Raw genomic sequence first — 26,803 nt, 5'->3', positions numbered from 1 at the left:
ATGCATTTGCCGAGTCTATTCGGCTCTGGCCTCGTTGCATAGAAATTTAATTGCATTAGACCATACCTTTATCTCAGTAATCAATCTGCTTTTAACCACTTCCTTCTAGTAGAGCATCCCTAAGACTTACAGTTGAGCACTGTAATGGTCCTCGTTTCTAAATCTCGCTTATAATCCAGTAACTCCCTCGAGAATACCACAGCCTGTAAGAAATTATTACATACCCAATGTACTTCAGCCATCTCCACCATATTTCCCCCCCTCATATTAAATGTCCCATCTCTTCCTCTCTTACCTCAATACTCAACACCGAACATGATAAATAGTACAAACCCAACTCATCAGTCTATAAATCCTTTCTGTCTTACATGATCGAAGTACTTTGCAAATCTCCCTCTAGGATAGAACTTGATTAATCAAAATCTCTTTTGTTGGGTAGAGCGGAAAGATCAGAGATAGATCTAGATGTGAAGTGACTCAATCAGTCTCTACTTTGGTGTAGGTAGTTGGAAGTGGGTTCTTTATTGACTTGCTTGGTTAGTCGGATGATTTTGGGTGTGATGAGATGATCTTTTCAGTAGGAGTGCATAACAAGGTCTTTTGATAAGTATGATATTATTATGATATTATGCTCTGCATGTTTGTGTTTGTATGTATGTACGGTATTAAAGTACAAGGTATTCATCTCCGCGGCGCATGGAACTGAGGTATCGTACACCGTTATTGCCCTTCACCTCCGCGTCCTTCGTCGCAATCACCGGGGATACTTCAGCAAATTGACAGATTAGAAAAAGAAAGACAGGGAGAGAAGGAAGGAAAAGAAAGGGAAAAGAATAAAGAAGGTAAAGGAGAAACGAAAAGAAAGAAAGGAAGTAAAAGAAGGAGAAAAGAAAAAAGAAAGAGAGAAAGACAGCACCCCTTAGCTATCATACAACCCACCAAAGGAATCAATCCCAGAGTACCAGAAGCCTCAATCAAATAGATACAACCTCAAAATTATGAAGCCAAACAATGGGTAAGTAGGTAGGTTAATAGAAAGGAAAAATCAGTGAAAGAAAGGAAAGACATTAAGACATCCAAACCCTCGATAAGGACCATACACCCCGACGAAATACAACCCCGGTGGTGGTACCCCGAACTCCGTCGCTAATGAAAAAGGGTCTGGTTGTTGGTTTTAATGTTGGTGATGTCTTCATGGGTTTCAGGCCACTGGTGGGGAAGAGGAAAGACGGCGGTGCCCATGCGGCGCTGTTTCTTGGTGGGACTGGAGCTGGGGGTCGTTAGGGTTGGAGCCGCGGTGGAGGGCTGGTCGGATTCGGTGGTGAGAGTAGGGGATTTAGGCGGGGGAGTGGGTGGACGTGGAGAGGAGGGCTCAGGCGCTGGGGAAGGACGAAGAGATTTCGGAAGCTTGATATTGGACCGTTTAGGAGCAGAGGCGACGGCCGCGGCGGTCGACTGGAGGAGATTGAAGATCTCGACCATGGACTTGCGTTGGCTCAGACGCCAGGCGGATGAACGTTTGGCAGGCTTGGTGGTCTCAAGATCCTGCTCTTCCTCGGAGCCGGCGACATTCACGTTCTGCTTGGCCTCTTCTTCGACATCCTCAGGGATATCTTCGATGATGCGACTTTTGATCTCCGGCAGCTTGGTGACCGCGCTGGGAGGCACGTCCATGCTGGCGGGACGAGGCTTCTTGTCCGGGCTGCGAGGGATACGACGGCTGGACAGCTCGAGATCGATGTCGTCTTTGCTCTGGGGCAGGACGTTGGCTCGAGGAGTTGAGGTTTCTTCAGTCTGAGGCCCAACTGTCATGGTGATCACCTTCTGCGGCAGTTTGGGGCTGCACTCGACGTCGGTTTCCTCGTCAGATAGAGTGTTGGTCTGCTTTGCAGAAGGCTCTTGATCCTGTGGCAGATCATCGAATTCCAGGGTTGAGCACTCGGACTCCTCTGGACGGACAATGCGAATGGATGATGTCGTCTGCGGGGTCTTGGTGGCGGCCTCATGGGGCTGATCAGGGAGAGCTGTGAGCTTCTCTGACTGTGGTGCGTGATCATACTCGTAATGCTTCTCGTGTTCATGTGCGTCGGACAGCTCAGAGGTCTGTGCAAGCTCTGAGATACCTGCACATGTCCATGAGGCATGGTAATCCTGTCGTCGCTGACGACGGAGTTTCCGCGCCTGCAAGCAGGGGAAAAGTGAGGAGAGACTCTTCATCTTGTGTACACGGCGCATGAGGATGGAGTGGGAGTTGTGGTTAGAGTTTGTCATGACGGTGGTGTTGTCAATTTATAGTGACGTGAACCGGCGTGATGTTGTTCTTGTCGTCGGGGCGATGGATAGGCTTGCAACAGCGGTTGATGCGGCGATCTTATTGAACCGTGAGATTAACGACGCGGGGGTGAAGCACTGGCACTGCAATTGTCTGTGGGTTCGTGGATCGTGATGGATGGGGTACATGAGGTGAATTGGGTCGTGCTCGATGCTGAAGCTGGCATCTAATCTCCCGTAAGATAGAGTGCGGAGGGGATGAAGAACCCAAAATAGACCTCGCCATCAGGAACACTCACCATCCCATTTGCCCTCCATGACTCAGTAGCTCAGTCCTGCAAGGAGCGGCCAGAGGAAAGGGTTTGGAAGCAAGGACAGCCATCTCCATCTGTATGCGAATACGAAGATGGAAGTTTCCCATGAACGTCCTTCTTTCGGCCATGGTCTGGAAGACTTATGGTAGCAGCTAAGATTGCCACTGCCAATGTCGATGCATGCTGTTGCGGATCACAATAGCTGGTCCTGAAGTGGCGGTAAGGACGATTCCGGCCGAGTAGTGAGGCTGCAGCTGGAGAGGCAGCCGTCAACTTCATGGAGTTGCTTTAGAGCCCTGGTCCCCGTGTGTGACCTCCACATGTACCTCACTGCCCTCTCGTCAGTCCAGAAAATATCCTGCTCATCGTGCAGACCCGCGTGTATCTTTTCAGAAAGGTACATCCCCCTCCTCGTTCATCCTTTGGTGGTGGGTTATTCGGCAAGGGATGACCACTCATGCATTGATGGATCACTACTCGGTATACTCGTTGCCTCTACCAAATCACAATGTATAGCTTCTATTCCTTGCTTAGTCGGTAATACAAATCTCAAATGAACGCTCCAATCAGTTACCAGATATCGAATCCATCCAGACCATCTACAACTTGCTTGGAATGGTTGCCGTGTGCAACGACCTGGAGCGGTCCAGCGTCTCAACAGCTTCCTTCTCAATTCGCTCGAGCAGCTGAGCGCACGTCGGGATGTCGTGGATCAAGCCAATGACTTGACCGGCGGTCCAGACCTGTCTTCGTTAGCAGAGTCCCATGGTGTGACCCATTCTAACGGGAGGGGAACATACTCCAAAGTCAACGTCGCCGTTGAGGAAAACCTGCCGTCCACGTTTGCCACTCACAAAGGGAGCGATCTCGCTGAAGTCACCCGTCTTGCTCTCCTTCTCCACCTTCAACGCCTCCTGTGTCACCTTGTTTCCGAACAACCGGGTTGTATTCTTCCACCGTCTGAGTACCAAAGCCGTGTCCGTCTCATCCGCCTTGACAATCGCCTCCTTGACATTGTGGTGGATTGGGGCTTCGATTGTGCACATGAAGCGGGTACCCATGTTGATGCCCTCCGCTCCGAGCGCCAAGGCAGCAGCAAGCCCCTGACCGTCGGCGAACCCACCGGACGCAATGAACGGCACCTTCAGCTCCTGTCGCGCACGGCTGAGGAGAATAAAGTTGGTAATGTCGGTTTCACCGACGTGCCCCGCGCATTCGAACCCGTCGATTGACAGGAAGTCGACCCCCAGCTTCACAGCCGATTTGGCATGCCGCACGGTCGTGCACTTGTGGAGGATGATGGTGTTGGCCTTCTTTAGCTGGTGAATCACCGGGCCAGGGTTGTTTCCTGCTGTCTCAACGATCTTGATGCCTTCATCAATGATCACCTGGGCATAGGCGGCGTAGTCTGGAGGAACGAGTGCGGGAAGGAGGGTCAGGTTGACGGCGAAGGGCTTCTTGGTCATGGATCGACACCTGCGGATCTCTTTGCGGAGGTCTTCAGGGGTTGGTTGTGTGAGGGCAGTAAGCTGAGTCGTCAGTATTCCACCCCTTTGTTCTCTCAGCTTATCTGCTTGGGTGTACGTACAATACCAAGTCCACCAGCGTTGCTGACGGCCGAAGCAAGTTCCGCATATCCGACCCATTGCATGCCTCCCTGCACAACCGGGACTGCACATTATCAGCGACCTGTTCGAGAGCAAGACACTTGTTGCATTACCTGAAATGCCCAGCGCCCTGGTCAAAGCCGTGTTGAAAGGCATTATGTCGTTGTCTTATATCTAAAGATGGAGATGACTTCTTCGGCGATGATAGTCCACGAGAGTAGGGTTTGTTGGACAGAGTTTAATGAGTCTGGTTAAGTCGGATGCACTCCTGCTTCAAGTTAAAGGACGATATAGATAGTTGGAGACCAAGTACGGGGAAGGGCGCGAGGCGAATGCTAGTAATCAACGCTTTGCCGCGGATGCTGTGGGGGGATCGGAGTTGCCGAGGTCCAGGCACCCAGTCGCTGCCCGCTGCACAATCGGCACAGGAGGAGCGCTCACAGTCAACTCCAGATGAAAGAATAACAATATTCCAGCTATCAGAGTCGCAGAAAGCACCTCATATCCTGCAGGGAGTGAGAAGACAACTGTGTCTCATCCCAGTGTGCGGTTAATTGTTCTTTGTTGCCATTGCTGATCCGGCTGGATGCATGTGATCACGGGGAGATTCTCGGTCAGACATCATCTGAGAGGCAACGCTATGCCTGGCAGGTATCTGCCTCGTGAGATCCCACTCCAGGGGTCGTCAGTCGGCATCTTCCTTGAGCCGAACAAAAAGAAAGAACAGTGCTGTGTGACAGTGACTGCACGTAACAGACCCGCAGGATCTAGATACTCCGTATACTCTGTTCTCCGTAGCTCTCCCGAATCCCGACCTTCTGGCGGCACCGTTGATGGTTAATCCACCGACCAATCACAAGTCCGGACCGGGAACTAACGAGGACCACGTACATGTAGCCCTAAGCCCTAAGTTTGTCCTTTATAGGACTAGGGCGGCAGATGTTCTGCATGGAAGAGGAAAGTGACGCCGCATCGATCCAGCTTCAATCTGGAGATTTTAGGTTCGCATTCAAGAGAGAACTGGTCTCGTGTCGCTTCGCCACCCCTCGTCGTTGCAGGACAAGCACCATGCCGTCTCCATTCCTCACTCCCGGCTCCCACTCGAGCCTCGATCAGCTCGCCCTCCTCCACCTCCGTCGCGACCATGCCATCCCGACTGTCCTCCGCCTGCACGACGATGAAGACGCAGGCTACAAGGAGGGCAAGGTAGAGACCACCCGGTTCGGCTCTTTTCCACATACTACTCTCACCGGTCAGCCCTGGGGCTCGCAAATTGGCGCCTCCAAAGTCGACACTGGATCGCGACGCGGCCGAGGACCTCAGAAGAAGAAGAACCAGAAGCTCAAGCGGAAAGTCGACGAGATCGATTCGGCCACCCCAGGCGAATCTCCCAAGGCTGCTGTCGCCGCATCCAGCGGTTTCCTTCACCTCGTTTACCCCACCCCCGAACTATGGACGACTTCTCTTCCCCACCGCACGCAGGTCGTCTACACCCCGGACTACAGCTACATTCTCCACCGTCTGCGCGTTCGCCCCGGATGCACCGTTATCGAAGCAGGAGCAGGTAGTGGATCTTTCACTCATGCCGCTGTCCGAGCAGCCTTTAACGGATACCCCACCGACGACTCGCCCGCGACGAAGAAGAGAAGACTAGGCAAAGTATGCAGTTTTGAGTACCACGAGCAGCGCGCGGGCAAGGTGCGCCAGGAGATACACGAACACGGTCTGGACGGTCTCGTCGAAGTAACGCATCGCGACGTCTACAAGGACGGTTTCCTGCTCAACGACCCCAAGACGGGCAATTCTCCCAAGGCTAATGCTATTTTCCTGGATCTGCCTGCCCCCTGGCTGGCTCTCAAACATCTCGTCCGTCACCCATCCGATGGCGGTGAATCCCCACTTGATCCGACTTCGCCAGTGTACCTGTGCACATTCTCGCCTTGCCTGGAACAAGTCCAACGAACCGTCAGCACCCTCCGTCAGCTCTCCTGGCTCTCTATATCCATGGTGGAGGTGAATCACCATCGCATCGAAGTCAAACGGGAAAAGACAGGTCTGGAGTACGAGCGCGTCCGCGGCGCAGTTGTCTTTCCGAAGGATGTCGACGAGGCGGTCGTTAAGATGCGACATGTCGAGGAACACTCACGGAAATACCGCGAGATGATGCACCAGCTAGACGACGAAGAAAGCACACCTATGCCCGCCTCTACCGCGAAACCAGAAACCGAAGCCCCAGAGTCCTACGCACCTACCCCTCAAACCTCTGATATCCCACCCTACAAGCAAGGCCGCCTGGTCCACCGCTCCGAGCAGGATCTGAAAACCCATACATCCTACCTCGTATTCGCCGTTCTTCCCCGCGATTGGACCGAAGAAGACGAGCAGAAATGCCGCGAGAAGTGGCCTCCGCATCAAGTCGACCTGACCCAACCCGAAAAGCCCAAGGGAAGAAAGCAGCTCAAGCGGGAGCGCAAAGAGCGCCTAGAGGAGGAGCAGAAGAAACAGCAACAAGAGCAAGGGCAGCAACAACAAGAAGAACCAGCACCGACACAAGAGCAAGCAAATGCTGCCGAGCAGGCTTAATAGATATTACCTGCCTTGCTAGATACAAAAACGGAGTTTTATTATGCGTGTTTAGGATGTATTATGCACAGCACACTACTTTCTTCTTCATTTCCATTCTTGGTGTAGCACTGGAGTCAATTACTTTCAGATCTGAGAGAAAACGTTCAAATCGGCTTCTCCGGCTTGCCATCATACACATTATCTCCGAGATTGATCAGTCCACTACGCCATCACCCATGATGCATTCAAGATGCAAGTAAAAAATATCATCGACATCAAAATCAACCGATCTCCTTCGGCATCATTCATAGATAGTAAATTCAGGTCAGGTAAGTAGGTATAAGCTCTATTTATGTACAATTGTATGTGCGCATGCATCTCAATGGGAAAGGGGGATAGATAGGTACGACAGCTAAAAGAATTTCTGGATTGAAAGATCCAGGGTGTAAATGCAGGGTCAGATCAATCAGGATCAGATATCAGATATCATAGGATAGTAGGGTGGTGAGGGATAAGTGGTTAGATGAGAAAGAAGGGTTGTGGGAAAGGGGACGAGACAAGATATATGCATGTCATTAGAGGTTGTTTTCCTTCTTGAACTTGTCCCATGCTTCGTTTAGGGCACCAAATACTGCGCCGGCGATCATGCGTTGCTCGGTGGTGGCGTTGGTGGGGATCTGAGGGAGTGGTGGGTTAGAGAGTGTGGATGGTGGGATGGTAGGGGCAAGAGGGACGTACTTTGTCTGGGTGCACCTTGGAAATACCCTTCATGTACTGGATTTTCACCTTGTTGGGCATGATCAATTCGGACATGTTGACCTTTTTCCATCCTGCTTCGGGCCAGAGGACGGTATCCAGACTGCCCAGGAGCGCTCGCAGGTTGTCTTGTTTGCCGTTCTTCCAGGCTGCCAGACGAGCATCTACGCTTTCGGAGAGGGCGAACTTTTCTTCGTCGGCACGCTCCGCTGCTTGGTTAGCTGCTCGGAGGCGAGTCACGGCCTCGAAGGAGGAGCCAGATGAAGCCGAGCGACCTTGCAGATCGTCCAGAGCAGAGACCTTCTTGGGAGCTGGAGGCGGGGGCCGTCTCGCGGGTGCTGCGGGTTTCGATGCGGGCTTGCTGATGCCAGCAGCTTTCTCGCACCGGTTGCGGCCCTGAATACTAGTGCTACCACCATGGCCATTCTCAACGGCCAGCTTCCACGCCTGTGCGGCATCCGCCCATCGCTCCAGTTGTTCCAGGGCTTCAGCCTTGCGCATCAATGCCTTTCCGAAGAAATCCTTCATTGGCTTACTGGGTTCTCCATTAAGGAGATCAATGCTTTCACCTTCTCCCTTGGAAGGACCGATAAGCTCCACGATAGTATCTGCATCGCTGATTGCCACCTTCGGCTCGCCGACTTTTAAAGCGGTCATAGCGCGATTGCTGCGAATAATGATCGTGATAGGGTGCTTGTTCGGCAGTGGTGTGAGTGCTGCTGTGAACGCCTCGTGTGCAGCTGCATAGTCACCCCGTTTATAAGCTTCTGCTGCTGTTCCACGCTGTCGGTGTGTAGTAGAAAGGGCATCCGGAGATACTGGTGGTACAGCTCGAGGTGGAGCCTTGGGTCGTGCAGGTAAAGTTGTAGATGGCGTAGACGACCGTGATGCTTGAGCTGGTGCGGGTGAGGGCTTCGGCCGCTGCACCGGTGCCGGCGCCGGCGCAGGGCTCTCAAACAAGTCGACCGTCGGTTCCAGGGCAGGCGATGGGGCAACAGGGCGCTTCCGCCGTGCAGGACTGACATACGCTTGTGCCGACTGTTCCTCCAAGGCGGTTTTCGTTAACCGGGATCTGGGGTCTCTTGTTTCTGCTCTTGGATGTTGCTGCATAAACGCGGGCTGTTGAATACGCCTTTCGCTAGCCGGAGACGGTTGATGCCTAGCACCATTGCTGCTCGGACGAGATGCCAGTACATCGTCGGATCGCAGAGCGTTGCGTGACGGACGGCGAGGCAGTGCATCTTCAGATCGCATGGCATTGCGTGACTGACGGGGAGGCCCACCGGATTCTAGCAAAAGTGCTTCATCGGTCATCATTTCGGGACGAGCTTTAGGCCGGCTAGCAACCCGGGGACGGTCACTAGACGAAGATTCGTCATGCGAAGAGGTCTCTCTCAGCCACCGGGGCTGGCTCGGATCATGATCCGCATTGAGGTCCTGAACCACTTGCTGTACTTTCTTGCTGCCAGTCTTCCAAAGAGAGTTGGCTGTTTTCAACAGATTATTTCCGAAAGTCGCTGCAAGTTGCGAAGGATCCTTGTCTGCTGGCGAGCCCGTTCGGTTATTGCTGCGGGACCGCTCCTGCTGCATCCATGAAGGCACATCACGCCCAGGTCTTTCGCTGCGCTCCCTGCTTCGGCTCGGCTGTTCAGTGTAGCGTTCGTCCGGAGTCGGCCGATTCTTGGACTTTTGGCGGGCTTCTTCGTGCGCTTGCGTTAGAAGCAGGCCAACTGCAGCCTGGACGTCGGTGCCAGATGACGTCATTCGCAAAGCCTGGCTGGCTTTGTCGGCAGGAAATCCCATATCCACAAGTTCTGCGACTGCCCGATCCATTCCATTTAACGGCTTGGGGGACGGGGCGTGGTATTCACTTTCAATGGGGGAAGGCGCTTTCACAGGAGGCTCTGATCGAGGAACTTCGGATACAGGCTTGCCCAGCAGGCCAAGGAAATCATCGTCATCGGCCGGTGCAGGTTGCGGGGGTTGTGCTGGCTTGGGCTTCAGTTGACTGAGGCCGAAGGGATCATCGTCATCAGGGAATGACATTGTGTTGGTTGGCCGCGACATGTCTGCATTGTTTGGAGCAGCCTGGGAGGAGCTCAGATGCTGCGGCGACGGGCTAGGGCTAGGCACCGGGAAATTTGTCGACGCATCTACCGGCGCAGATGCGTTGAAAGCAGCAAGTAGATCATCTTCTTCGGGTAACGGGGCGCTCCGCTGGGCAGGAGTGCCAGATGTGGGAAATCCGTTACCCCGGCCCTTTTCCAAGCTGTCCCAAAACTGAGTGTTCTGCCCTCCGTACTGCGTTTCGAAACGAGATCTGTTCTCTGCCTCCTTTCTAGCTCGCTCCTCTTCCAGCCTCTTCTGTTGCTCGACAAGGGAAAGGTTCTTATTGGCATTGGCCGAGTTGAAGGAAACGAGGTTTGCGAAGCTGTCCTTGTCCGGTGTTGCAGACTTCGACGGAGCGTTCGATGGGCCGGAGGACGCAGAGAGGGGTGTAGATCGGCCAGAGGTGTCATTTCGCCTGACGCTCGGAAATAAGAGGCCTGTATTCATCGGTGGTGGCTTGTGGGCATCATTGGAGGAGCTGGGAGTCCAGCTCAAGCCGTTCAGGTCGTCCATTATTGTTGTGTTGTGAAAGGTATCAGTGGGGAAGTGTCTGGAGGGGTCGAATTAGGACTGAGGTCGTAGGTGAGGATGCCATGATCTAGATTATCTCACCATCAATGGCCACTGAGCAGCGGAGTAAGTGGATCCAGTCGGGGAAATGAAGGTTGGATTCGCAACTGAGGTGGAGGAGTCACAATATGAGCAAGAGCCCGTCAGAGAATCATTGTGGCATTCCGAGCAGGCCAACAGACGGTTTGATGGGCCCGCCAACTGTTGTCTCGACATTCCCCTGGAGATGGAGGGCCGCGACCGTCGCGGTGGCTGAGGCGGGCCGATGGGGCTGATGGATTCCTTCAATGTGGCGGTGCCATCCGCCGTTCAGCACGTGAGGCTGGGCGCGGCAAGGCACGTGCTTCTCGCTCGGCCGTTTCCTTTCCATTCCTTTCCTTGGCCATCCCTGTCTGCCTAACAGCTCCGTAATTCCTTGGGCCAGGATCAATTATCCACCGCACAGTGGATCCAAATCTAGACTGTTGACCCGATGCGATTACTATTATCTCAGACTTTGGTGGCCGGACGGGAATTCTGCAGGTTTTGACCATGGCCTGTTAGCAGTGAGCACAAGTTGAGGTAGCTGTGGGCAAGAAGCTCTCTCTACCATTGAATCATTGATGTCGCCAAGTAAATGTGGTCTTACAGGGGATTATTATCTCGTCTACTACTCCGTATCTACAAATTGGCATCCGTCGTGTTTTGAGGGATACACTACCCTCACTTGCCTTCTCACCTCTTTCGCGCCCCGTATAAGATGGCAGATCAGCGGCGGCAGGCTCCAGTGGGCACCAATGTCTGTCTCCGTCAGCTTGCACTCGGGTCCGTACTGGATACGCGGCAATTTGCTCTGGAGAAGTGGAAACTATGGCTACCTAATAATCACTAACCAGTAATCACACAGTAACTTTAGCCTTCCGAGGTTTGCCCATGGTATGGACTGGACCGGGCGCCTGGGTGAATGGGGCTCGGTCTCGGGGCCTCGGGGGACCAAGGAGAAATCAATGGCGAGACTCTTTCGGGAGTTAAGCGAGAGAGAGGACGGCACGAAGAATTGAGAGGCTCAAGGAGAATAGCTAGGCACCGCGGTTAGGGGAAGCCTGGAGAATGATGAACCTGGCAATTTCACGAGCAGTTTCATGATGATTACTTCCGAGAAGGGGGGACAAATCCAACAAGGTCGGCCGGCGCCCCCGCACAGGAAACAGGCCCTGGACGGAGCCATTATTATCTTGCAAAAGGTGCCGCGGGAGAGATGGAAAGGGTTCCTACAGTAGTGGGATCATGGCCGCCACGGTGTTCACCAATTGGGGAACCACTTTGCGCCAACCGGCCATGTCAGCACTCAGAGTCGCGAGGAATCGCCGAGGGATGAAAGTGAAACCCGTCGCTACCGTCAATCATGGTGGCTGACAGCGGCGTCTGACAGGGGATGCGCGATAGCGTCAAGGGGAGCATCGGGAATTATTCCAATACCGACTAAGCGGGGACATTACTAGTCCGGAGCAGGCGATCATCATGCCTCATGGCTGACAGAATATGGAGACAGGTGGTCTTATTTCCAGGTATCGCACGATCCCATCGGGAATCTGTTCCTGCCCTAGGCTCTCGATAGAGTCCATCCCACTAGTAAGGGGTCATAGCGAATGTTGCAATCATCAAGGCTGTACGGAGTACTCCGTACCGATGGGTGTCTATCTAGTGTCAACCAAAACGATCACAATCATGGAACTAATTACTATGATTATTATGATTATTATGATTATTATGATTATTATGATTATTATGGAGAATTGGAGAAGGCCACACGGCATGGCGGAACTTCGGAAGGAAACGTATGGCGCAGTTTTGGTAGGGCGGGTAGGCTTTATGACAAGACAAGATCCAGCGCACTAAAAGAGTCATGTCAGTCACTGAACTACTAACTAGCATCGGTCTCTTCCAGTAGCCGCCGTTGAGATTACGGGCCACAAACTTCCTCCCTTGGAATTAGACTAAATCATCAGCCTACCCAGAGTCACTTGGAAATCCACCTGGGCAGTCGGTCTGTGACGACCACTACTAAATAGCAATGGATAATATATCCTGCTTGAAATTAAACATTGATACCACGTTATCGTTGCAGCAGTCTTCGCAAACAAACCGTCCAACGGGAAACCCGCACGACCCAGCAGTGTGGCCAGGGCGGTGTTTTCCGCGTTAGCGGGTGCGCCAGTGCATTGACAATTTGACATTTTGAGGGGACGAGAGGAGGGGCTTGCAGCACAGTGCATAGGCCGTACCAGGGTTTGCTTTTCCCCCTCCCCAAAAGTACTACTACAGCATGTGTGCGCGGAGCCATTCGGGTACAATCAAGCACACGCTCTTCCCATTTAGCACAGTCAGGATCGTATGATAGATTCTAGGATGCCTATGACTAGTCCGCGCACCATGTCTAGGTAGGAGGACCTGGACATTGATTACTGCGTACTAACTACTAGATAGATAAGTTGGTGCATCCAGGTCGCACGCAATACGACTTCTGCCCTGCAGTGGGTCCACTCGGACCACAGAATCCATTATCAATGGCAATGGCAGGAAAATTCACAGTGGCCCTCAATTGAATGGTCATAGCATCAGGTAATATACCTACTATGTACGAACCTTCAACCACTCTGGGGTTCGCCTCACTGCAGAGTTCATCGACTAATGAACTCAAGTCCCATGCTACAGTCTGGATGTGCCTGTTGCCTTCATGCATGACCCCTGTTCCGGAAATGTTGAAACGGTATCAGTACCACGTATTTACGAAATCGACCCTGCTGTATATATACCTTACCAGTGTAAGACAGCTTCGCTAGGGACGCAGACACGGTCGCTCTCAACAACCTCATCTCGAACAAGGCCACAAATGCGCGACATCGGCGAGCGGAGGTTCTTGGAGGGGTAAGGAGTCAAACTTCATATTAGGAGGATTCTGCCGGCTGAACTCAAATCGTGATTTGAGCCATATCTCCGCCTGATCCCTTCACCAAATAGCCTGTGATAAGATCGATTCATGAGATGACCTGGTATCTAGGCGCCCTAAGAAAATAGTACAGTATCCGATGTCTTGATTTTCAACCCTCCCTAGTGCTGATATACATGTGATGTGTGAGCACCTGGCCTATACAGGGTGCATACACGACCTGGCGTCAACAGTGCCAACATAAGCACAATCAAAGAAGAAACCTATATTCCTGACATGCCTCTTATCTAGAGGCTAGGCCCGGTCCGTATATCCTCACAAGGACGGCTAACCTTTCTATGAACATGGTGAGGTAGGTGCTTTAGATTTAGTGCTCATGTCTTCGCTTCCCGTTCTTCTGTGGAGAACCTGTTGACTGCTGATTGCTAGGTAAGATGTCGAAGCTCAGTCCGTCCTCGTCTCATGGCTATCGGCGATCGCCATTGTACTCTTCATACTCAGTAGGGCTATTGAAAAGTGGGTTCAACACGAGCCAGAGCTCGAAAACATTAACCCGCCCCCTACTGCTGGCCAACATACCGAGTATTGTGCATATGACATGCCTGTCTATAAGACAGCAAGTTATAGACAGGGTGTCACAAAGCAACCCATGTGAAATTGACGACTGGCAGTCGATCTGGGATTAGAGTTGACGGCGAGCACATCGACGGTTGCGGGAACTTCCTGGCCACCTTCGTTTGGAATACTACTATCGTAGTATTATTCTATGCTCGTCAGCTTCCTCCTATTAGTCCCAATTTTCTGCTATGGAAGATCCTGCCTGATTGGGATCGACACCGCAAAAGTTATGTGCCGACGTACGATTCAACCAAGGTCCACATGAACCATAAATGCGCGTATCGGCAAGATCCCTTCGGGAGTTGCACAGCACTTGATGGAAATAGAGTTGCCGATCTACTCTGTAGAAGGGCCAATTCTTCAATTCTTCGCATACCGCTGGTTGTGGTTGCGTCTTTCACTATCACTAAACAAACCCGGATGCTGTGGTTGGCATTTAGGGTCAGGTCGAGACGAGGTCGTGTCAACCGCAATGCGATTGGCGCTATTTACTCCGTACTTGAAGCACGATCGGCCTTCGGCTCATGGTGGGATATTCAACCCTCCAATTGTGTACCAAACGGTCACCAACAATCTTAACGCCCCAGCTATGGTCTATGATAATCTATACTAATGCCCGTAAGTAATGAGTCACACGAAGTAGTTATCTAACAAGAACAGTTTTGTGCTTCGCATTGTTAGTAGTCCTCTGTTGTGGCGCAGCAGCGTATTCTACAGGTTGCCATTATTACCAATCCTACACAGTATCTAGTACTTCGTATACGCGGCATTAAAACGACATACCAAATATAGTCACTGGGAAATCCTGATGCTAACGCTTTCTATATTCATTCTTAAACGCCTTCGCCTCTCTTTACGAATTTGCCACTTGTAGTGGATCGGGGTTGCGTTAGCATAGCAGAAACACCCCCTTAGTTTATATGGGGACGGAGCTGCAGGAAGGCTAAATCCTGCTGTGTTGCGCTGAAACAAACGCAGTATGTGTGTCCCCCAGGTAGACTATTCTGTGGCTATGGCTACAATTAGAGGATAGTAGGTAGATAGACACGGCATAGGCTCAACACGCGTCGAAATTTATACATCAATAGATCGGAGGAATTCCCCTGATAGGCGAAAAGGGCGTACAATAGTGAACAATGACTCCTTCGTGTACGCCCTGCCTAGTAGGTAGATACTGATTACATAGTAGTATAGATGATAGCTAGGTAGACGCCATGCTCTATATGGAATACTTCAGGGAAACGCGACATCAAAGGTGGAGAGCTCGACTGATCCCCGCCGATGATGTTGCCACGGGAGACTCATTTGAACCGGGTACGCGAACTCACCTATCGCGACTCCCCCACCTCCTAAGCATTTTATGGAGTCAGCTATTGGGTTGCCTCCCCCCTGTCTCTGAAAAGTCATGGGGATATGGCCCGATTCGGTGAATTGTTGGAGGCGCAGAGTGACAGGATTGACTGTGTTCACTGGTTTCACTGGAACCCTTCCGACAAGCCCGAGAACTACCTAGCAGCCAGCCAGATCCGCCGTGCCGGGGCGAGGGGAAGCAAATGAACCCGGTATAGCCTTGTGCGCACGCTTGTCTGTGCTCCTGGTGGTCCTCTTTTTTGGTCCTCGCTAATTTAACCTACTGTCCATTGGTTCCATCGATCTGGACATTGCACCCCTTGTCGGCCGTAGCAGCGAGTAGTCGAGGGCTAGAGAGCCACTAGCCGGCCAGGACCCGTTGGAACCGCTCCATCCTGGGAAATTGGCACTTTACCACATACGGGCCGGTATCCCTCCCCACCACCAGGTACCGCCCTAGTACCGTGCGGTATTGTCACACTCCCGTATGGGGAGCGGTGGGTTTATCATGCATGTAGAATCATGCACCTACATACTTAGGGCACATCAGATATTCTTGCTACTGTGAGGTGCTTCTTTTCAACTGGTCTGATATCTGACCTCATCACTGGTGTCGGGGGCGGTTGTTGTGACGGACTGGAGACTCCGCGGTATTCCTGGTCCCTTGGCCTATTTACCCCCCTCCTATTCTCCTCCTAGTAGTAGTCTTCTAATCCCCCCCCCCTCCCCCCCAACCTGTCTAGTCGGGTACTCCGTACGTATCTAATCAGATACTACTCCTGTACTTTGTACTGGAGGGACCACACCCGACTCGAGGGGGAAGGTTGTTGCCTCCGTCCCTTTTTACCTGAGAAAGACCAACCATGAACCAACCAACCCAACCCAACCCAATCCCCTCCCCCTAACCACCGAGAACCAGTGAACCAGTAGGTAACCATTACTTACTATATCAGGTCCCATACTTTCATACTTACAGTTACGCCCGTGTGTGAACTGTGAACGGACAACACCCGGACAGTACTAATCTGTCCATATCAGAACGCTAAATCGGCCAACCCGCCATGCACCCTTTTAACATCGAACTGGAGCCTTTCCGACAAGACCTCTGCCCCCCTCAAGCTCTCCACCTCCCGACTCCGAAGGCTCGACTAGTTCGCTCGTTTTATGCTCCGTGTAGGTCCAGTGGCTACTGACCACTCCTTTTTTCTCCAATGATGTCTTGCTAGTTGGGCTGCTAACTTTCCTAACCTTTCCTAACTCCCCCTAAGCTCGCTCTCGCCCCGCTCCGTATTATTCTGGTTATTATTCTTGTCCTTTCTTATTATTAGTATTAATGTCCCTCCATGCTGTAAAGAAAAAAAAAATAAAAATAAAAAAAAAGACCCAAAGGGCAGAAAAGGAAACCCAGAGAAAAATTAAGAGTCAGACTCAGAGGCAAAACCGAAGCACCCTTCAGGGCCTGCCTTTTCTTCTTCGAGTCTCCCGCCAACTGCTGCAGATCACCATCCTTTTATGTACTTTTCCCTCCCTCGGGTGCCCATTTTTACGGTCTGCCTTTCTGCCACACCAGGGCATCTTCTCTAGCCCTCCCTGTTATCCTCTGGAGTTTCACCGCACCGTCCATCTCCTGGCACGAACAAGTGTTCTTTCTTCCCTGAGCGCTAGGGAGCGTTTGCTGTGTTTCACCCACCGACCCCGAATACCAACTCTTTCACCATGGGTCTCTTCAAGCGCAAGGACTCGAAGAACTCGATTCAAAGCGAGAAGGAGGATCTGGACTCCTCCGTGACTATTAACAGTGCTCGCACCTCGAATGCGTCGTTGAGATCCCCCGGTTATAAAGGAAGTGGGCTGCCTGCCTCCATCCCAGAACTACCGATTGCCAAACCACCTGATCCGGCATTGGATCCCGCCGCCTACCTGCGCAGTATCCATGCGATCCGCGAGAGGTGCAAGCTGGTTCTGAACCAGGCTAAGAGAAACAGGCTCAACCACTTCGATGTGGATATGGGCAAGTTCATGGCGACTGCCTCTTACATCGTCTCCATCATCAAGGTATGCCATTTGTTCTTCCCCTCTCTATCATGTGATTCCCCCCCTTCTCTCCCTCCCCTTCAGGGTGACTGACTGGAACTTTCGCCCGCAGAGAGATTACGCCCCAGATTACGACTCTATTCCCCCTCATGGCCGCTGGCAACACTTCGATGTGGGTGGACGACCCCGCGTCAACCAATTGCTTCAATCTTGGCCCAGCACCATCGATGCTCAGGAACGTACCCGGCGATTGATCGATCTTTTCGTTGTGTCGGTTCTTCTCGATGCCGGTGCAGGTACCAGATGGTCATACAAGTCGAAGGAATCGGGTAAGATTTACTCGCGAAGCGAAGGGTTGGCCGTGGCTACATTGGAAATGTTTAAGAGCGGATTGTTCAGTAGCGACCCAACGGAGCCTTGTCAAGTGGATGGGGCAGGTCTGAAGAAGATCTCGGTCGACGTTCTGGCGAAGGGGATGCAGCACTCGGAGAGCAACCCCTTGGCGGGAATTGAAGGCCGAGCCGGGCTCTTGATCAGACTCTCCGAGGCCCTGAACAACCAAGATTTCTTCGGAGTGGATGCTAGACCAGGAAATATGCTCGGTAAGGCTATATCTTATGGAAAATCGTCTAACATCGCACTAATATGAATCGTTAGACTACCTCCTTTCCCATCCCTCTACACTTGCGTCGTCTGTTCCAATCGTCCCTATTACCACACTATGGAGCGTTCTCATGGACGGCTTGTCTCCGATCTGGCCCCCTTCTCGCACACAGATCGATGGACTATCTATTGGAGACGCTTGGCCATGCTCCGATCTTCCCAGGTCTCCTCCTGCCAAACCTTGGGAAAACATTGTCCCGTTCCACAAGCTTACGCAGTGGCTGTGCTATTCTATCATGGTTCCGATGTCGAAGTTGATGAAGATTCATTTCGCTGGCAGTGAATTGCTAACGGGTCTGCCTGAATACCGGAACGGTGGCCTTCTCATCGACATGGGGCTGTTGAGTCTGAAGGAGAAGGAACTCGAGCGGGGAGTTGCGGCATTCAAGGAGAATGCGCAGATTAAGGGCCAACCCAACATGGAGGTCGTTCCTCTCTTCTCCACGGATGACGATGTCGTTGTTGAATGGCGAGCTGTTACCGTCGGTTTCTTGGACGAACTGCTGGACGAGGTAAATGGCCAGCTCGGACTGACGGGCGAGGACCAGTTGACCCTTGCACAGATGCTGGAGGCTGGGTCTTGGAAGGTATGTTCTCTTGATTTCTAGTCGCAGTCTTGGGAGTAAACCATTCGCTAACGCATGGTTTCAGGGTGGTCGTGAGATTGCGGAAGTCTCGAGGCCCAATACGAAAGAACCTCCGATCATGATCCGCTCGGACGGCACTGTTTTCTAATGATCGCATATTTTGTTGATGTTTTGGATACCTGACACCGCCAGTCGGCGCCTGTTCCACGACTGGTGGTAGTGCTTACGACTTTGATGACCGGATGTTTATGCGTCTTACTTTCTTCCTATCCCCCGTGGCCTTTCTTCCCAGCTTTGTACAAAGCCCTTTGCTGCGCCACTTGGCCGATTTTATACCTAATCTTTTCTGCTGTAGAATTGTCTCGATGAGATGGTTCATCTATTCTTCCTGTACACAGTTCCTTGGTTCCTTTACCTTTTTTATTTTTATTTTTTATTGCCTATATTTGGACGGAAATGTGATAAAAAAGTTTTCATGGCATTCTTTGATTTGGTTGACAGCTTGAGTCCCTGAAGTCCACTGCAGCCCCTGAATGATGGGAGACTTTCCATTGATAATGCACCAGTTAACAATAATCCACCGTGACTAAAATGGGGCTCCATGATTGGCAATTCTCCCCGTGCAGAAAGTCTAACGACAATGGAAGGAGATTGTCAGGCACCGGCCGTGAACGCAACGGAACGCCACCTACGTGCTCCATTCCAAGGGCGGGCCTGGGAAGGTGTGCGGATGAGACATGCTTTCCTGCCAGGCTCGCCCCGGTGGCCCGTGCTCCCACGTGATAACCCCGGAATATCGTTGACCCCGGCGAAGCTCATGCAATGACGCCGGAAGGCTGGTCACCCGGCTGCTGCTCACTGTCCAACCACCCTCGCCCATTGCCTGTGGAGATCGTTGCCTCCCTCGTCTTGCAGGGTCGAAATCCCATGGGCTGGAGGTATATATGCGGATGCTGAATTCTACACCTCTCCACGGCTGCCATCCACCTCAACGATCACCACCCGTCAGTGCGGGGTACGGTTAACGGATAGCTCGGGGGATCTGCCAGTATGGATATGAGAAAGAAAAAGAGAAAGGTCCTCTTGATGGGCAAGAGTGGCTCGGGCAAATCGTCCATGCGGTCCATCATCTTCAGCAATTACGTTGCTAAGGATGTCCGACGGCTGGGCGCTACCATTGACGTCGAGCATAGCCATGTCAAGTTCATGGGAAACCTCACGCTGAACCTATGGGATTGTGGAGGGTAAGTCGTATCTCGAGCATTCTCGAAACATTCCAGGGTCTAATCAATGATTCTCTTTTCCCCAAACAGACAAGATGCATTCATGGAAACATACTTGGCCTCTCAACGAGGGAACATCTTCTCCGACGTCGCGGTCCTAATCTACGTCTTCGACATCGAATCACGAGAAGTCGAGCGCGATCTTGACACGTACAACGCCATAATCAATGCCCTCAAAGAATATAGTCCCAATGCCTACGTCTTCTGCCTTGTACACAAGCTGGATCTCATCCAGGCCGAACACCGCCAACGGATCTACGAGGAACGATCGGCCCTGATCCGCAGCCGCTCGGAGCATTTCGCTATCGATACGTTTGGCAGTAGTATCTGGGACCAATCACTCTACAAGGCTTGGGCCGGCATCGTTCACAAGCTCATCCCAAACTTGACCGTTATCGAGCGCTTCCTGCAAGCTTTTGCCAAGAGAATCGATGCCGAGGAAGTCATTCTTTTTGAACGGTCGACCTTCCTCACGGTCACTTCCGTCTCCTCCGAAGTTGGCGACATGAACCCCATCTACGATCGCCATGAACGACTCTCCAACATCATGAAGGCCTTTAAGCACTGTGCTGCCAGAAACACACACACCACTCCCGCATCAGCCGGGTTCGTCGTCATGCACACCAAGACCCCACAATTCAACGTCTTCCTGGGCCGCTTCACGGACAACACATACATCTTCCTCGTCGTACCACCAGGCGAGGCAGCCTACAACTGCGCCGTGCTCAACACCATGCTAGCCCGAGAGGGATTCTCCAAAGCCGCCGCGACTGGCCATGGGGACGGATTTCCCCTCCCTGCAGCATCCCCAGAGAACAGCAACGGGGTACATTGAAAACGCTCGACATGCTATATTCAATCCAACCCGACCCTAAACGTAAGAGGGGCCCCCAGGCCCCATGGCAACGACACAAAACAAAGGAGTGATAAAAAAGACCACCAACCAACCTGCGGCGCGATGCACGGCGTTTAAACCCGCCCCAAGGAGTGAGTACGTAATGCGACCTGTTTCATTAAGACAAAGATACCCTACTTAGCATGCATGGCATTCTGTATGTATGTATTCTATTCTCTCCAGCGGATCGAATCCATCTTTCTTTCCTTCCCTTTTTCGCCCCCTTCCCACCCCTCTTCTTGTAACATGCTGATATCTGTTTCCGTGTCTGCGTGGTAAAAGTTAACCAAACCTCATCTTATGACCTACTACTATTACTATCCTTACGATTTCATCCCTTTACATCTTGGTTCTGCATGAATGACCGGGTTCTTGTCTCAACTCAAAGTCTCTTCTTTCACTTCACCTCTATCTACAAAGCCGCTCAAGGATGTCGCATATCTTCATATTGGATGTTGGCGCAGGAAAAGTCATCAATCAAAAAGGGTTATACGCATACATGACAAAAAGAATAAAAAAAAAGAATGAACAAAAAAGTGGGACAATGTCTTGGATCAGTGGTTTTGTTAGATAGTAGACAGACAGATAGATGGGTGATGATGTGCTTGTTGATTGGTTGGTTGGTTGAATTGTCAATAAAGACAATAGAGTAAATAGAAGTGGTGTTACTGCCTGAGGCTTACTGAGACTATGATGACTAGTGAGGGAGCTCCTACCCTACTGTGCAAGGAGTACACACCATCAATCAATGCAGAAGATATCTATTGAACTAGAAAAGAAACGCTTTACATCATTGTACATCTGGCATGCGGACAGCAATGTCGCCTGATTGTGTTATATATCGGACCCATGGGAGGGAGGGGTATTGTAGCTGCAGCAGGTCATCAGTATTGTCCTCGTGTTGTGTAGCTGGTATGATGGCGGGGGAGGGTAGGGTAGGGTCATGAGATTGAGGATAGGACATACCTTAGGTTCCGTGATCTTCAAGTACCGGACTTGGATACCGCTGGTGGTGAAGTAAGGGATTTCGAACTTGACGTTGATCGGCCGCTTGGCCTTGCCCTGTCCGGTACCTCCCATGCTACCTCCAAACCCACCGGTCATGCCACCGCCGTGCTCGTCGTCTCCCTTCACGGACGGAAGACCCAGCTCCGCGCGCATGAGGAACTCCTTACCACCGCCGAACTGCTTGATCTTCCAGACGATTGCGGATTTCTCCGGTGCGTAGTGAACGGTTCCGATGTTGGTGCGGAAACGGGGTGAGTCGGCGTCCTCGGGGACGGGGACGAGAATTTCGACGTTGTTGGCGGTACTACGCCGCTTGAATTGGGCCTTGGCCTGTTCGAGGAGGATTGCGTTAGCTTGATGGTTTGCTTTCGGGCGTAACATGCGTGGGGTGATCGTACTTTCAACATGTACTCCATGCGAGATCCGGAGTGCGATTCCACCAGACACTCCACCCAGATCAGAGGCTTGACTTGCGTGTTCAAACGGTAGCTCATCAACTCGAACTCTCCATCCGGAGGAATGAAGCTGATCGTTCGGTCATTCTCGAATCGAGAAAGCCGGACACACTGATGGAACTTGACGTCTTCCATCTCGACGGCCTTTCCTCTCGTTGCGCGACCGGTGGTCTCGAACATGACCTTGTCGTTCAACCCCAGACGAAGCTCCGGCATTCCACTCAGGTAGCACTTCATCTTGATCGCTCCCAGGATCTCCGACCGTAGCACGTTACCAGACGCGGATACGAGGAGGTTCAGCGACTCCACAACATCAAGGAAGACTTCGTTCTTGCGGTACCGGATACCCTCACTTCGCCATGACACGGCATTGGTGACGGCAATGGGCGGTCGGGCTTGGATCTCGAGCTTGTGTGATTCTTGGGTGATGTATCTGTCATGGACTCATCAGCTGCGCCCCTATATCACAATCCTCTCGGACTGGCCGTCTTACTCTTGCAATATCTTGCTCTCTGTCGTCTGCGGATAGCCAAAGTCCATCATCTCATCGAGCAGTTCGTAAATGATGACAAAGTTATCGCGGATACTCTCCTCCTCCAGTACCTTGAAGTATTCCGTGAACACCTCGACGATCTTGTGTAGGAAAAGGAGGATCTCGGTGGCATTGGTGTTCTTCTTGGTCAGGGCGAGGATGTAAAGGTTGCTGTGACGAATGTAGAGGTACTAGACAAGACGGTATTCTCAGCAATTGACATCATGCGCGCAGGGTTGAGGTGGGAGAGGCAGACACAGCGGGTTGCGGGGAACGGCGGGGGGAGGTGCAGGTGCGCCGCACTCCGAGTCGGAGACACAAATACGTACGTTGATTCCTTCGTGGGAGAAGCACGGAGCCACGGCGGAGCTTTCTTCTTCGGCGTCACTGAGCAGGATGGGGAATTTCTCGACGGCGGACATGGGGATGTCTCCGCGGTAGTTTCGGGCTAGAAGGGTCTACTAAACGGTCAGGTTCCAGGGGATCACAGCGGAATTGGCAGGACAGCGCAATGCCCACGGGGCTCCATACCTTGCCCTTGAGGTCGAGGAAGAAGATGGCCGACGCCATCGCGAAGGAGATCGAAGTGAGGTGGTGGTGGGAGAAGCAAGGTGGCCGTCAACCGCGCGAGGATCGGGGAGGGTCAGGTAAGTCGGGCAGGTAACTAGTAGTTGTAGTAGAGGAATAAATGGGCGGGAGGCTCCTGGCGAGATTCAACGGGAGAGGCCAGCGAAACCACTAGTTCAACATGCTGGACTGGCGGGGATTTGAGCTGCGGACGGCGTATTAGAGATGGCCAAGGAAAACGTCCATCTAGGACCATGTGGGATCGGAACTGAAGAACTTACCGAAAGCTGCAGCAGAAGACGTCTTGGCCGACGTGCGATGAAGTGTGGAATGGAATGAATGGAAGACTGATGATGCGGCCATCGGGGATGCTCTGCCTCCCGCGCTGTATCGGCCCGTACGCCATCCACCACCATGGAGAGCCCTCGTGGCCGGGTAATTTACTCAGCTTGGGTCACGACCCTGTATCAATGCCTCAGGGGACACTGTCCGCCCGCTAGGCCTGTTGGGGACTTGGGCCCGGTCCAGATCTCCGCTAGCCCCGATGGAGCGTAGCGCGGGTCACGCGCAGAGGATTTATTTCGCTCGCGGCGCTCGCTTCTCTTCCTCTTCTTTTTCTTTTCTTTCTTTGTACCATACGCCCTTCCTAGACAGTGCAGGCAGTGCGAATTGCATTTTGTGATTTCCGAGTTTCCGTGACATTCTGTCGTGTGGCTCGGGGTTTTTCATTGCTGACTTGCGATACAAAGGTGCGAAGACTATGCATCGTATTTTCGAGGGTTTCATAAGAGCTGGCCGAGTATTTTGCTCACTGTTACTCGGGCGGTGTCAGAGAAACCGCACATTTCCTTTGGTGATATTTGTTATATATGTTAGATCTTGCTGTAGCATGCTACGTGGATGGAAATCCAAGTGTTTAAGAGAGAAGACAGAACTTCCAGTGGTATTTGCAGTCACTATATAAGACAATTCGTAGATAAAAATACATAATATACGGTGTATGAAGAGAGCCCCCAACACATACAGAGAACATCCAGGGAAGAAAAGCAAGGGAAAAGAGAAAGGAAAATAAACGCCTTGAAAATGCACCTGCGGCCATTTCCCCATGAATCCACCTCCCAACTCAAGCCGTGATTTTGAATCCCAGAGGTGCTAATATCCGCTCCCGAGCCACCTTGTTGGCAACGAGATTGCCCTTCTCCAAGGAGATGGCACCGATCACAGCGTACATCGTGTGGGCAAGAACGAGATCAATCCCGGAGCTTTCGAGATTGTTGGGCTGGACGCAAACACAGAGCTGTTAGCAAGGGCCCATGACCGGCTCGGGTACCATATCATAACACAGCAGCAAAAAGGCGACTTATGGTCCCCAAAGCAATAAATCCTAGACTCACCTTCCGAGGGCACCACCGTATAACTCTCTGCATATCATACTTATAAGCAAGTTCCGCCAGCTTCGTCTTGCTCGTGAGGAAGCTCTTCGTGTTGTAGTCGAGGTTGTCCAAGCTATCCAATGCCGGGTGGGTGAAGGGCTCCCGACCAAACGCATCACGAGCGACAGCGTTCGATGCGTTGCTAGGGTTCTGGACAAGAGCCAACGAGGCCTGGAGCTGAACAATGTATTTGCCTTCATAGAATCATCCGGATTAGCACCTCCGGCCACCATACGACGGAATCATCCCTCGACATACCTAGAAAAGCCAACCGGTCGTTGAAGCCTCTCCGGCCCTGGTCAAAACTCTTATGTGTCACTGCAAGCCACTTGGTCTCCTCCGAGATCATCTTGTCGCCATCGTTCCCAAGCATGAGGATGTAGAACCGGTCCAGAACCTTGGGGTCGGAATTGACGGGGAAATCAGGGCGCTTGGAGTTGAGTCTCAAGGAGAAGGGGGCTTTGGCGCGAGGCGGCGTGTACGACCACCGCGGCTTGTCCGTATAGTCGACTGCTGGCTCCTCGGTGGCTGTCGAGTATCCTCGCCGCGGAAGGAGAGCGGCCTGGATCGAGCTGGGACGAGCGAGGGGGCGGCATGCGGAGCAGGAGACAGTCCTGACCGCGCGAGTTGATAGTATGGAAGCCATTGAATCGGAGAAAGGCCGGAATCCGGAGTGGTGTGGGAGAGAAGGGGGAGGTCGCCAGGCCGGGTCTTTTTCCACGATTGATGGCGGCCATCAATAATAATTCCTTTGATGGAGGAAGAATTCGGAGACGTGGCACTAGTCCCGATCGGGATAGGCCTCCCAGTCTCCGGCTCGCCGGCCAAACAGTAGTAGTAGTAGTAGTAGTAGATACTCCGTAGATCCTCGATAATTGCCTGGCTGGGGACCACCCGGATTTCCATTCCTCCGATGGCAAAAAGATGGTGGTACATTACGGAGTACTATTGTGGCCCTGTCGCCTCTCCTTGTCTGTAACTACGGGTTGCGTTTGTCCTTTCCATCCCAATCCCACCCGAATGGTGCTCGAGCCATCCAACGCCTAACCGCCTTCCGGATCTCATACCAAAGATCTGCAGTACAAAAGCTGAAGATTGTCGGGGAAGCAGCAGGCTTCATAGTGGTACGGATGCCTTATGCCAGGGCATCGCCTGTCGCTCGAGATCACCCATTCGTGCTCGGGAATTAGTGTCGTAGAGAGAAGCGGAAGAGTGCATGCCACAAACTGCCAAAATCAACTCCTGCTTTGGCTTCTCCAAGAACATAAGTATCCACTCCGAGGCAAAGCAAGGATACGTTCTATCGAATGAGCGAGGCTGTTGGCGGAGAAGCTGTGCCTCACGGGAAGTGTGTCAACTAAAAGCACATTTGCCGTCTGGGCTTCCGGTTGTACAGCTCGCGGAAACGAGTCCGATAGCGTCAACTGACTAGCAGCCTCTAGAATGCTTCCAGCCTTCCAGCCAGCAAGAAACAGCCGAGATGAGGGTACCTTGTTCAGAACCCGCGGCACGGAAGCCTACACCGCAACGTTGAGCGGTAACTAGTTTACCTTTCTACCCCTGTCAGTATGTGTGACATGCAAGCACCGGAGAAGTAGACGACGTACTTATGTGCACTTGCAGTAACACTCGTGTCCCGCCATTCCCCGTAATTTCTATGCGCCCCGCTGCTCGAACCCATGAGATATCTGAGCGCAAAGCGAAGTATTATGACTAACCTGCAATTGTCCATTGGACAATGTCACCATGCCGTGTCGGGCGACATTCCGGACAGCGTCGGTATACTCAGAATCGGCGGTAAGCTTCTCGCATGCTTGCAATCTCGCTGCACCTGAATATCGTTGTGGCATGATCAAAACCTGAAACATTTGGATGTGGACTGTAGTTGTAATATTATTATCGGCGGGTTATTTACCCTCCGTTGAAGATTCCTGATTCCTGTTAATTCATACGGCATGCTGATGTCGGATTAGGGCTGAGAGCAGGGCAAATGAGAGCAGATGTCCTCATGTGTGAACGCTTCTGGGACAATGTTGCTGCTCTTCCATGAGAAGATCGCCCAGGCCGTTATGCCTATCCTTCCGTCTGCGCCTGACCTGCTGCTGCAAAGCGAAACAAGATCCCGACGCCTACAGAGGCGTTGTGCAAGGATGATACGTGTAAATTGCCGACCCACTAGACAGACGTACTCCGCCTCGATTCTTGCTTAGCGGTAGTCGGCAGGGCTCCAATCATCGAGATTCCGATTCGACGCAGT

General features: G+C 52.2%; 12 protein-coding genes across 12 annotated transcripts; 5 read left to right on the top strand and 7 right to left on the bottom strand.

The window, feature by feature from the left end:
- Positions 1-660: 660 nt before the first annotated feature.
- Positions 661-2,467, bottom strand: BO94DRAFT_570687 (uncharacterized protein). Its single transcript, XM_025614836.1, has one exon. It carries the CDS (start codon positions 2,269-2,271, stop codon positions 1,147-1,149), a length of 1,125 nt encoding a protein of 374 aa, XP_025473126.1. The 5' UTR covers positions 2,272-2,467; the 3' UTR covers positions 661-1,146.
- A 5-nt stretch (positions 2,468-2,472) lies between these two features.
- On the bottom strand, positions 2,473-3,024 carry BO94DRAFT_7418 (uncharacterized protein). The gene is made up of 2 exons (XM_025617637.1): positions 2,571-3,024; positions 2,473-2,498 (listed from the first exon to the last, which is right to left on the bottom strand). The coding sequence occupies exon 1, from the start codon at positions 2,862-2,864 to the stop codon at positions 2,601-2,603; it is 264 nt and encodes an 87-aa protein (XP_025473125.1). The 5' UTR covers positions 2,865-3,024; the 3' UTR covers positions 2,473-2,498; positions 2,571-2,600.
- A 160-nt stretch (positions 3,025-3,184) lies between these two features.
- On the bottom strand, positions 3,185-4,348 carry BO94DRAFT_453528 (NAD(P)H-dependent flavin oxidoreductase; the record flags this gene model as incomplete). The annotated part of the gene is made up of 4 exons (XM_025607570.1): positions 3,185-3,328; positions 3,386-4,114; positions 4,174-4,256; positions 4,306-4,348. The coding sequence occupies 4 exons, from the start codon at positions 4,346-4,348 to the stop codon at positions 3,185-3,187; spliced, it is 999 nt and encodes a 332-aa protein (XP_025473124.1).
- Positions 4,349-5,186: 838 nt separating this feature from the next.
- Positions 5,187-6,923, top strand: trm61 (tRNA 1-methyladenosine methyltransferase subunit GCD14). The gene has a single exon (XM_025610517.1). It carries the CDS (start codon positions 5,261-5,263, stop codon positions 6,773-6,775), a length of 1,515 nt encoding a protein of 504 aa, XP_025473123.1. The 5' UTR covers positions 5,187-5,260; the 3' UTR covers positions 6,776-6,923.
- Positions 6,924-7,023: 100 nt separating this feature from the next.
- Positions 7,024-10,416, bottom strand: BO94DRAFT_529746 (UBA/TS-N domain protein). Its single transcript, XM_025610516.1, has 3 exons — positions 10,235-10,416; positions 7,496-10,172; positions 7,024-7,434 (listed from the first exon to the last, which is right to left on the bottom strand). Exons 2-3 carry the CDS (start codon positions 10,133-10,135, stop codon positions 7,333-7,335), a joined length of 2,742 nt encoding a protein of 913 aa, XP_025473122.1. The 5' UTR covers positions 10,136-10,172; positions 10,235-10,416; the 3' UTR covers positions 7,024-7,332.
- Positions 10,417-10,598: 182 nt separating this feature from the next.
- Positions 10,599-11,366, top strand: BO94DRAFT_529745 (uncharacterized protein). Its single transcript, XM_025610515.1, has one exon. It carries the CDS (start codon positions 10,795-10,797, stop codon positions 11,068-11,070), a length of 276 nt encoding a protein of 91 aa, XP_025473121.1. The 5' UTR covers positions 10,599-10,794; the 3' UTR covers positions 11,071-11,366.
- Positions 11,154-11,612, bottom strand: BO94DRAFT_7430 (uncharacterized protein). Its single transcript, XM_025617640.1, has 2 exons — positions 11,447-11,612; positions 11,154-11,385 (listed from the first exon to the last, which is right to left on the bottom strand). Exons 1-2 carry the CDS (start codon positions 11,509-11,511, stop codon positions 11,238-11,240), a joined length of 213 nt encoding a protein of 70 aa, XP_025473120.1. The 5' UTR covers positions 11,512-11,612; the 3' UTR covers positions 11,154-11,237.
- Positions 11,613-14,894: 3,282 nt separating this feature from the next.
- Positions 14,895-15,315, top strand: BO94DRAFT_7369 (uncharacterized protein). Its single transcript, XM_025617631.1, has one exon. The coding sequence runs from the start codon at positions 14,954-14,956 to the stop codon at positions 15,167-15,169; it is 216 nt and encodes a 71-aa protein (XP_025473119.1). The 5' UTR covers positions 14,895-14,953; the 3' UTR covers positions 15,170-15,315.
- Positions 15,316-16,805: 1,490 nt separating this feature from the next.
- On the top strand, positions 16,806-18,521 carry BO94DRAFT_552013 (URC4/urg3 family protein; the record flags this gene model as incomplete). Its single annotated transcript, XM_025613569.1, has 4 exons — positions 16,806-17,144; positions 17,236-17,725; positions 17,781-18,373; positions 18,438-18,521. The coding sequence occupies 4 exons, from the start codon at positions 16,806-16,808 to the stop codon at positions 18,519-18,521; spliced, it is 1,506 nt and encodes a 501-aa protein (XP_025473118.1).
- Positions 18,522-19,231: 710 nt separating this feature from the next.
- On the top strand, positions 19,232-20,701 carry BO94DRAFT_7141 (Rag GTPase GTR1). Its single transcript, XM_025617617.1, has 2 exons — positions 19,232-19,617; positions 19,687-20,701. Exons 1-2 carry the CDS (start codon positions 19,424-19,426, stop codon positions 20,489-20,491), a joined length of 999 nt encoding a protein of 332 aa, XP_025473117.1. The 5' UTR covers positions 19,232-19,423; the 3' UTR covers positions 20,492-20,701.
- A 215-nt stretch (positions 20,702-20,916) lies between these two features.
- Positions 20,917-23,200, bottom strand: BO94DRAFT_7010 (AP-1 complex subunit mu). The gene is made up of 6 exons (XM_025617608.1): positions 23,078-23,200; positions 22,876-23,004; positions 22,508-22,737; positions 21,958-22,447; positions 21,518-21,889; positions 20,917-21,422 (listed from the first exon to the last, which is right to left on the bottom strand). The coding sequence occupies exons 1-6, from the start codon at positions 23,114-23,116 to the stop codon at positions 21,342-21,344; spliced, it is 1,341 nt and encodes a 446-aa protein (XP_025473116.1). The 5' UTR covers positions 23,117-23,200; the 3' UTR covers positions 20,917-21,341.
- Positions 23,201-24,043: 843 nt separating this feature from the next.
- Positions 24,044-25,270, bottom strand: BO94DRAFT_529741 (mitochondrial 54S ribosomal protein mL57). Its single transcript, XM_025610514.1, has 3 exons — positions 24,805-25,270; positions 24,508-24,740; positions 24,044-24,392 (listed from the first exon to the last, which is right to left on the bottom strand). Exons 1-3 carry the CDS (start codon positions 25,190-25,192, stop codon positions 24,237-24,239), a joined length of 777 nt encoding a protein of 258 aa, XP_025473115.1. The 5' UTR covers positions 25,193-25,270; the 3' UTR covers positions 24,044-24,236.
- Positions 25,271-26,803: the final 1,533 nt, after the last annotated feature.

The sequence above is a fragment of the Aspergillus sclerotioniger genome (assembly GCF_003184525.1).
Source record: "Aspergillus sclerotioniger CBS 115572 chromosome Unknown BO94scaffold_1, whole genome shotgun sequence".
Taxonomy (NCBI): domain Eukaryota; kingdom Fungi; phylum Ascomycota; class Eurotiomycetes; order Eurotiales; family Aspergillaceae; genus Aspergillus; species Aspergillus sclerotioniger.
This window is presented reverse-complemented; position numbering and strand designations above follow the sequence as displayed.

Excerpts from the sequence above, each read along its gene's own strand:
- BO94DRAFT_570687 (XM_025614836.1), bottom strand. The coding sequence starts at position 2,271 with ATGACAAACTCTAACCACAACTCCCACTCCATCCTCATGCGCCGTGTA.
- BO94DRAFT_7418 (XM_025617637.1), bottom strand. The coding sequence starts at position 2,864 with ATGAAGTTGACGGCTGCCTCTCCAGCTGCAGCCTCACTACTCGGCCGG.
- trm61 (XM_025610517.1), top strand. The coding sequence starts at position 5,261 with ATGCCGTCTCCATTCCTCACTCCCGGCTCCCACTCGAGCCTCGATCAG.
- BO94DRAFT_529746 (XM_025610516.1), bottom strand. The coding sequence starts at position 10,135 with ATGGACGACCTGAACGGCTTGAGCTGGACTCCCAGCTCCTCCAATGAT. Across the intron at positions 7,435-7,495 it reads CCAAGGTGCACCCAGACAAA|ATCCCCACCAACGCCACCAC; the intron begins GTACGTCCCTCT and ends CCACTCCCTCAG.
- BO94DRAFT_529745 (XM_025610515.1), top strand. The coding sequence starts at position 10,795 with ATGTCGCCAAGTAAATGTGGTCTTACAGGGGATTATTATCTCGTCTAC.
- BO94DRAFT_7430 (XM_025617640.1), bottom strand. The coding sequence starts at position 11,511 with ATGGCCGGTTGGCGCAAAGTGGTTCCCCAATTGGTGAACACCGTGGCG. Across the intron at positions 11,386-11,446 it reads GCGGCCATGATCCCACTACT|GGCCTGTTTCCTGTGCGGGG; the intron begins GTAGGAACCCTT and ends GGCTCCGTCCAG.
- BO94DRAFT_7369 (XM_025617631.1), top strand. The coding sequence starts at position 14,954 with ATGCTCTATATGGAATACTTCAGGGAAACGCGACATCAAAGGTGGAGA.
- BO94DRAFT_7141 (XM_025617617.1), top strand. The coding sequence starts at position 19,424 with ATGGATATGAGAAAGAAAAAGAGAAAGGTCCTCTTGATGGGCAAGAGT. Across the intron at positions 19,618-19,686 it reads AACCTATGGGATTGTGGAGG|ACAAGATGCATTCATGGAAA; the intron begins GTAAGTCGTATC and ends TTCCCCAAACAG.
- BO94DRAFT_7010 (XM_025617608.1), bottom strand. The coding sequence starts at position 23,116 with ATGGCGTCGGCCATCTTCTTCCTCGACCTCAAGGGCAAG. Across the intron at positions 23,005-23,077 it reads TCCTCGACCTCAAGGGCAAG|ACCCTTCTAGCCCGAAACTA; the intron begins GTATGGAGCCCC and ends ACCGTTTAGTAG. Across the intron at positions 22,448-22,507 it reads GAGAGCAAGATATTGCAAGA|ATACATCACCCAAGAATCAC; the intron begins GTAAGACGGCCA and ends AGTCCATGACAG.
- BO94DRAFT_529741 (XM_025610514.1), bottom strand. The coding sequence starts at position 25,192 with ATGGCTTCCATACTATCAACTCGCGCGGTCAGGACTGTCTCCTGCTCC. Across the intron at positions 24,741-24,804 it reads CGACCGGTTGGCTTTTCTAG|GCAAATACATTGTTCAGCTC; the intron begins GTATGTCGAGGG and ends GATTCTATGAAG. Across the intron at positions 24,393-24,507 it reads TACGGTGGTGCCCTCGGAAG|CCCAACAATCTCGAAAGCTC; the intron begins GTGAGTCTAGGA and ends GTTTGCGTCCAG.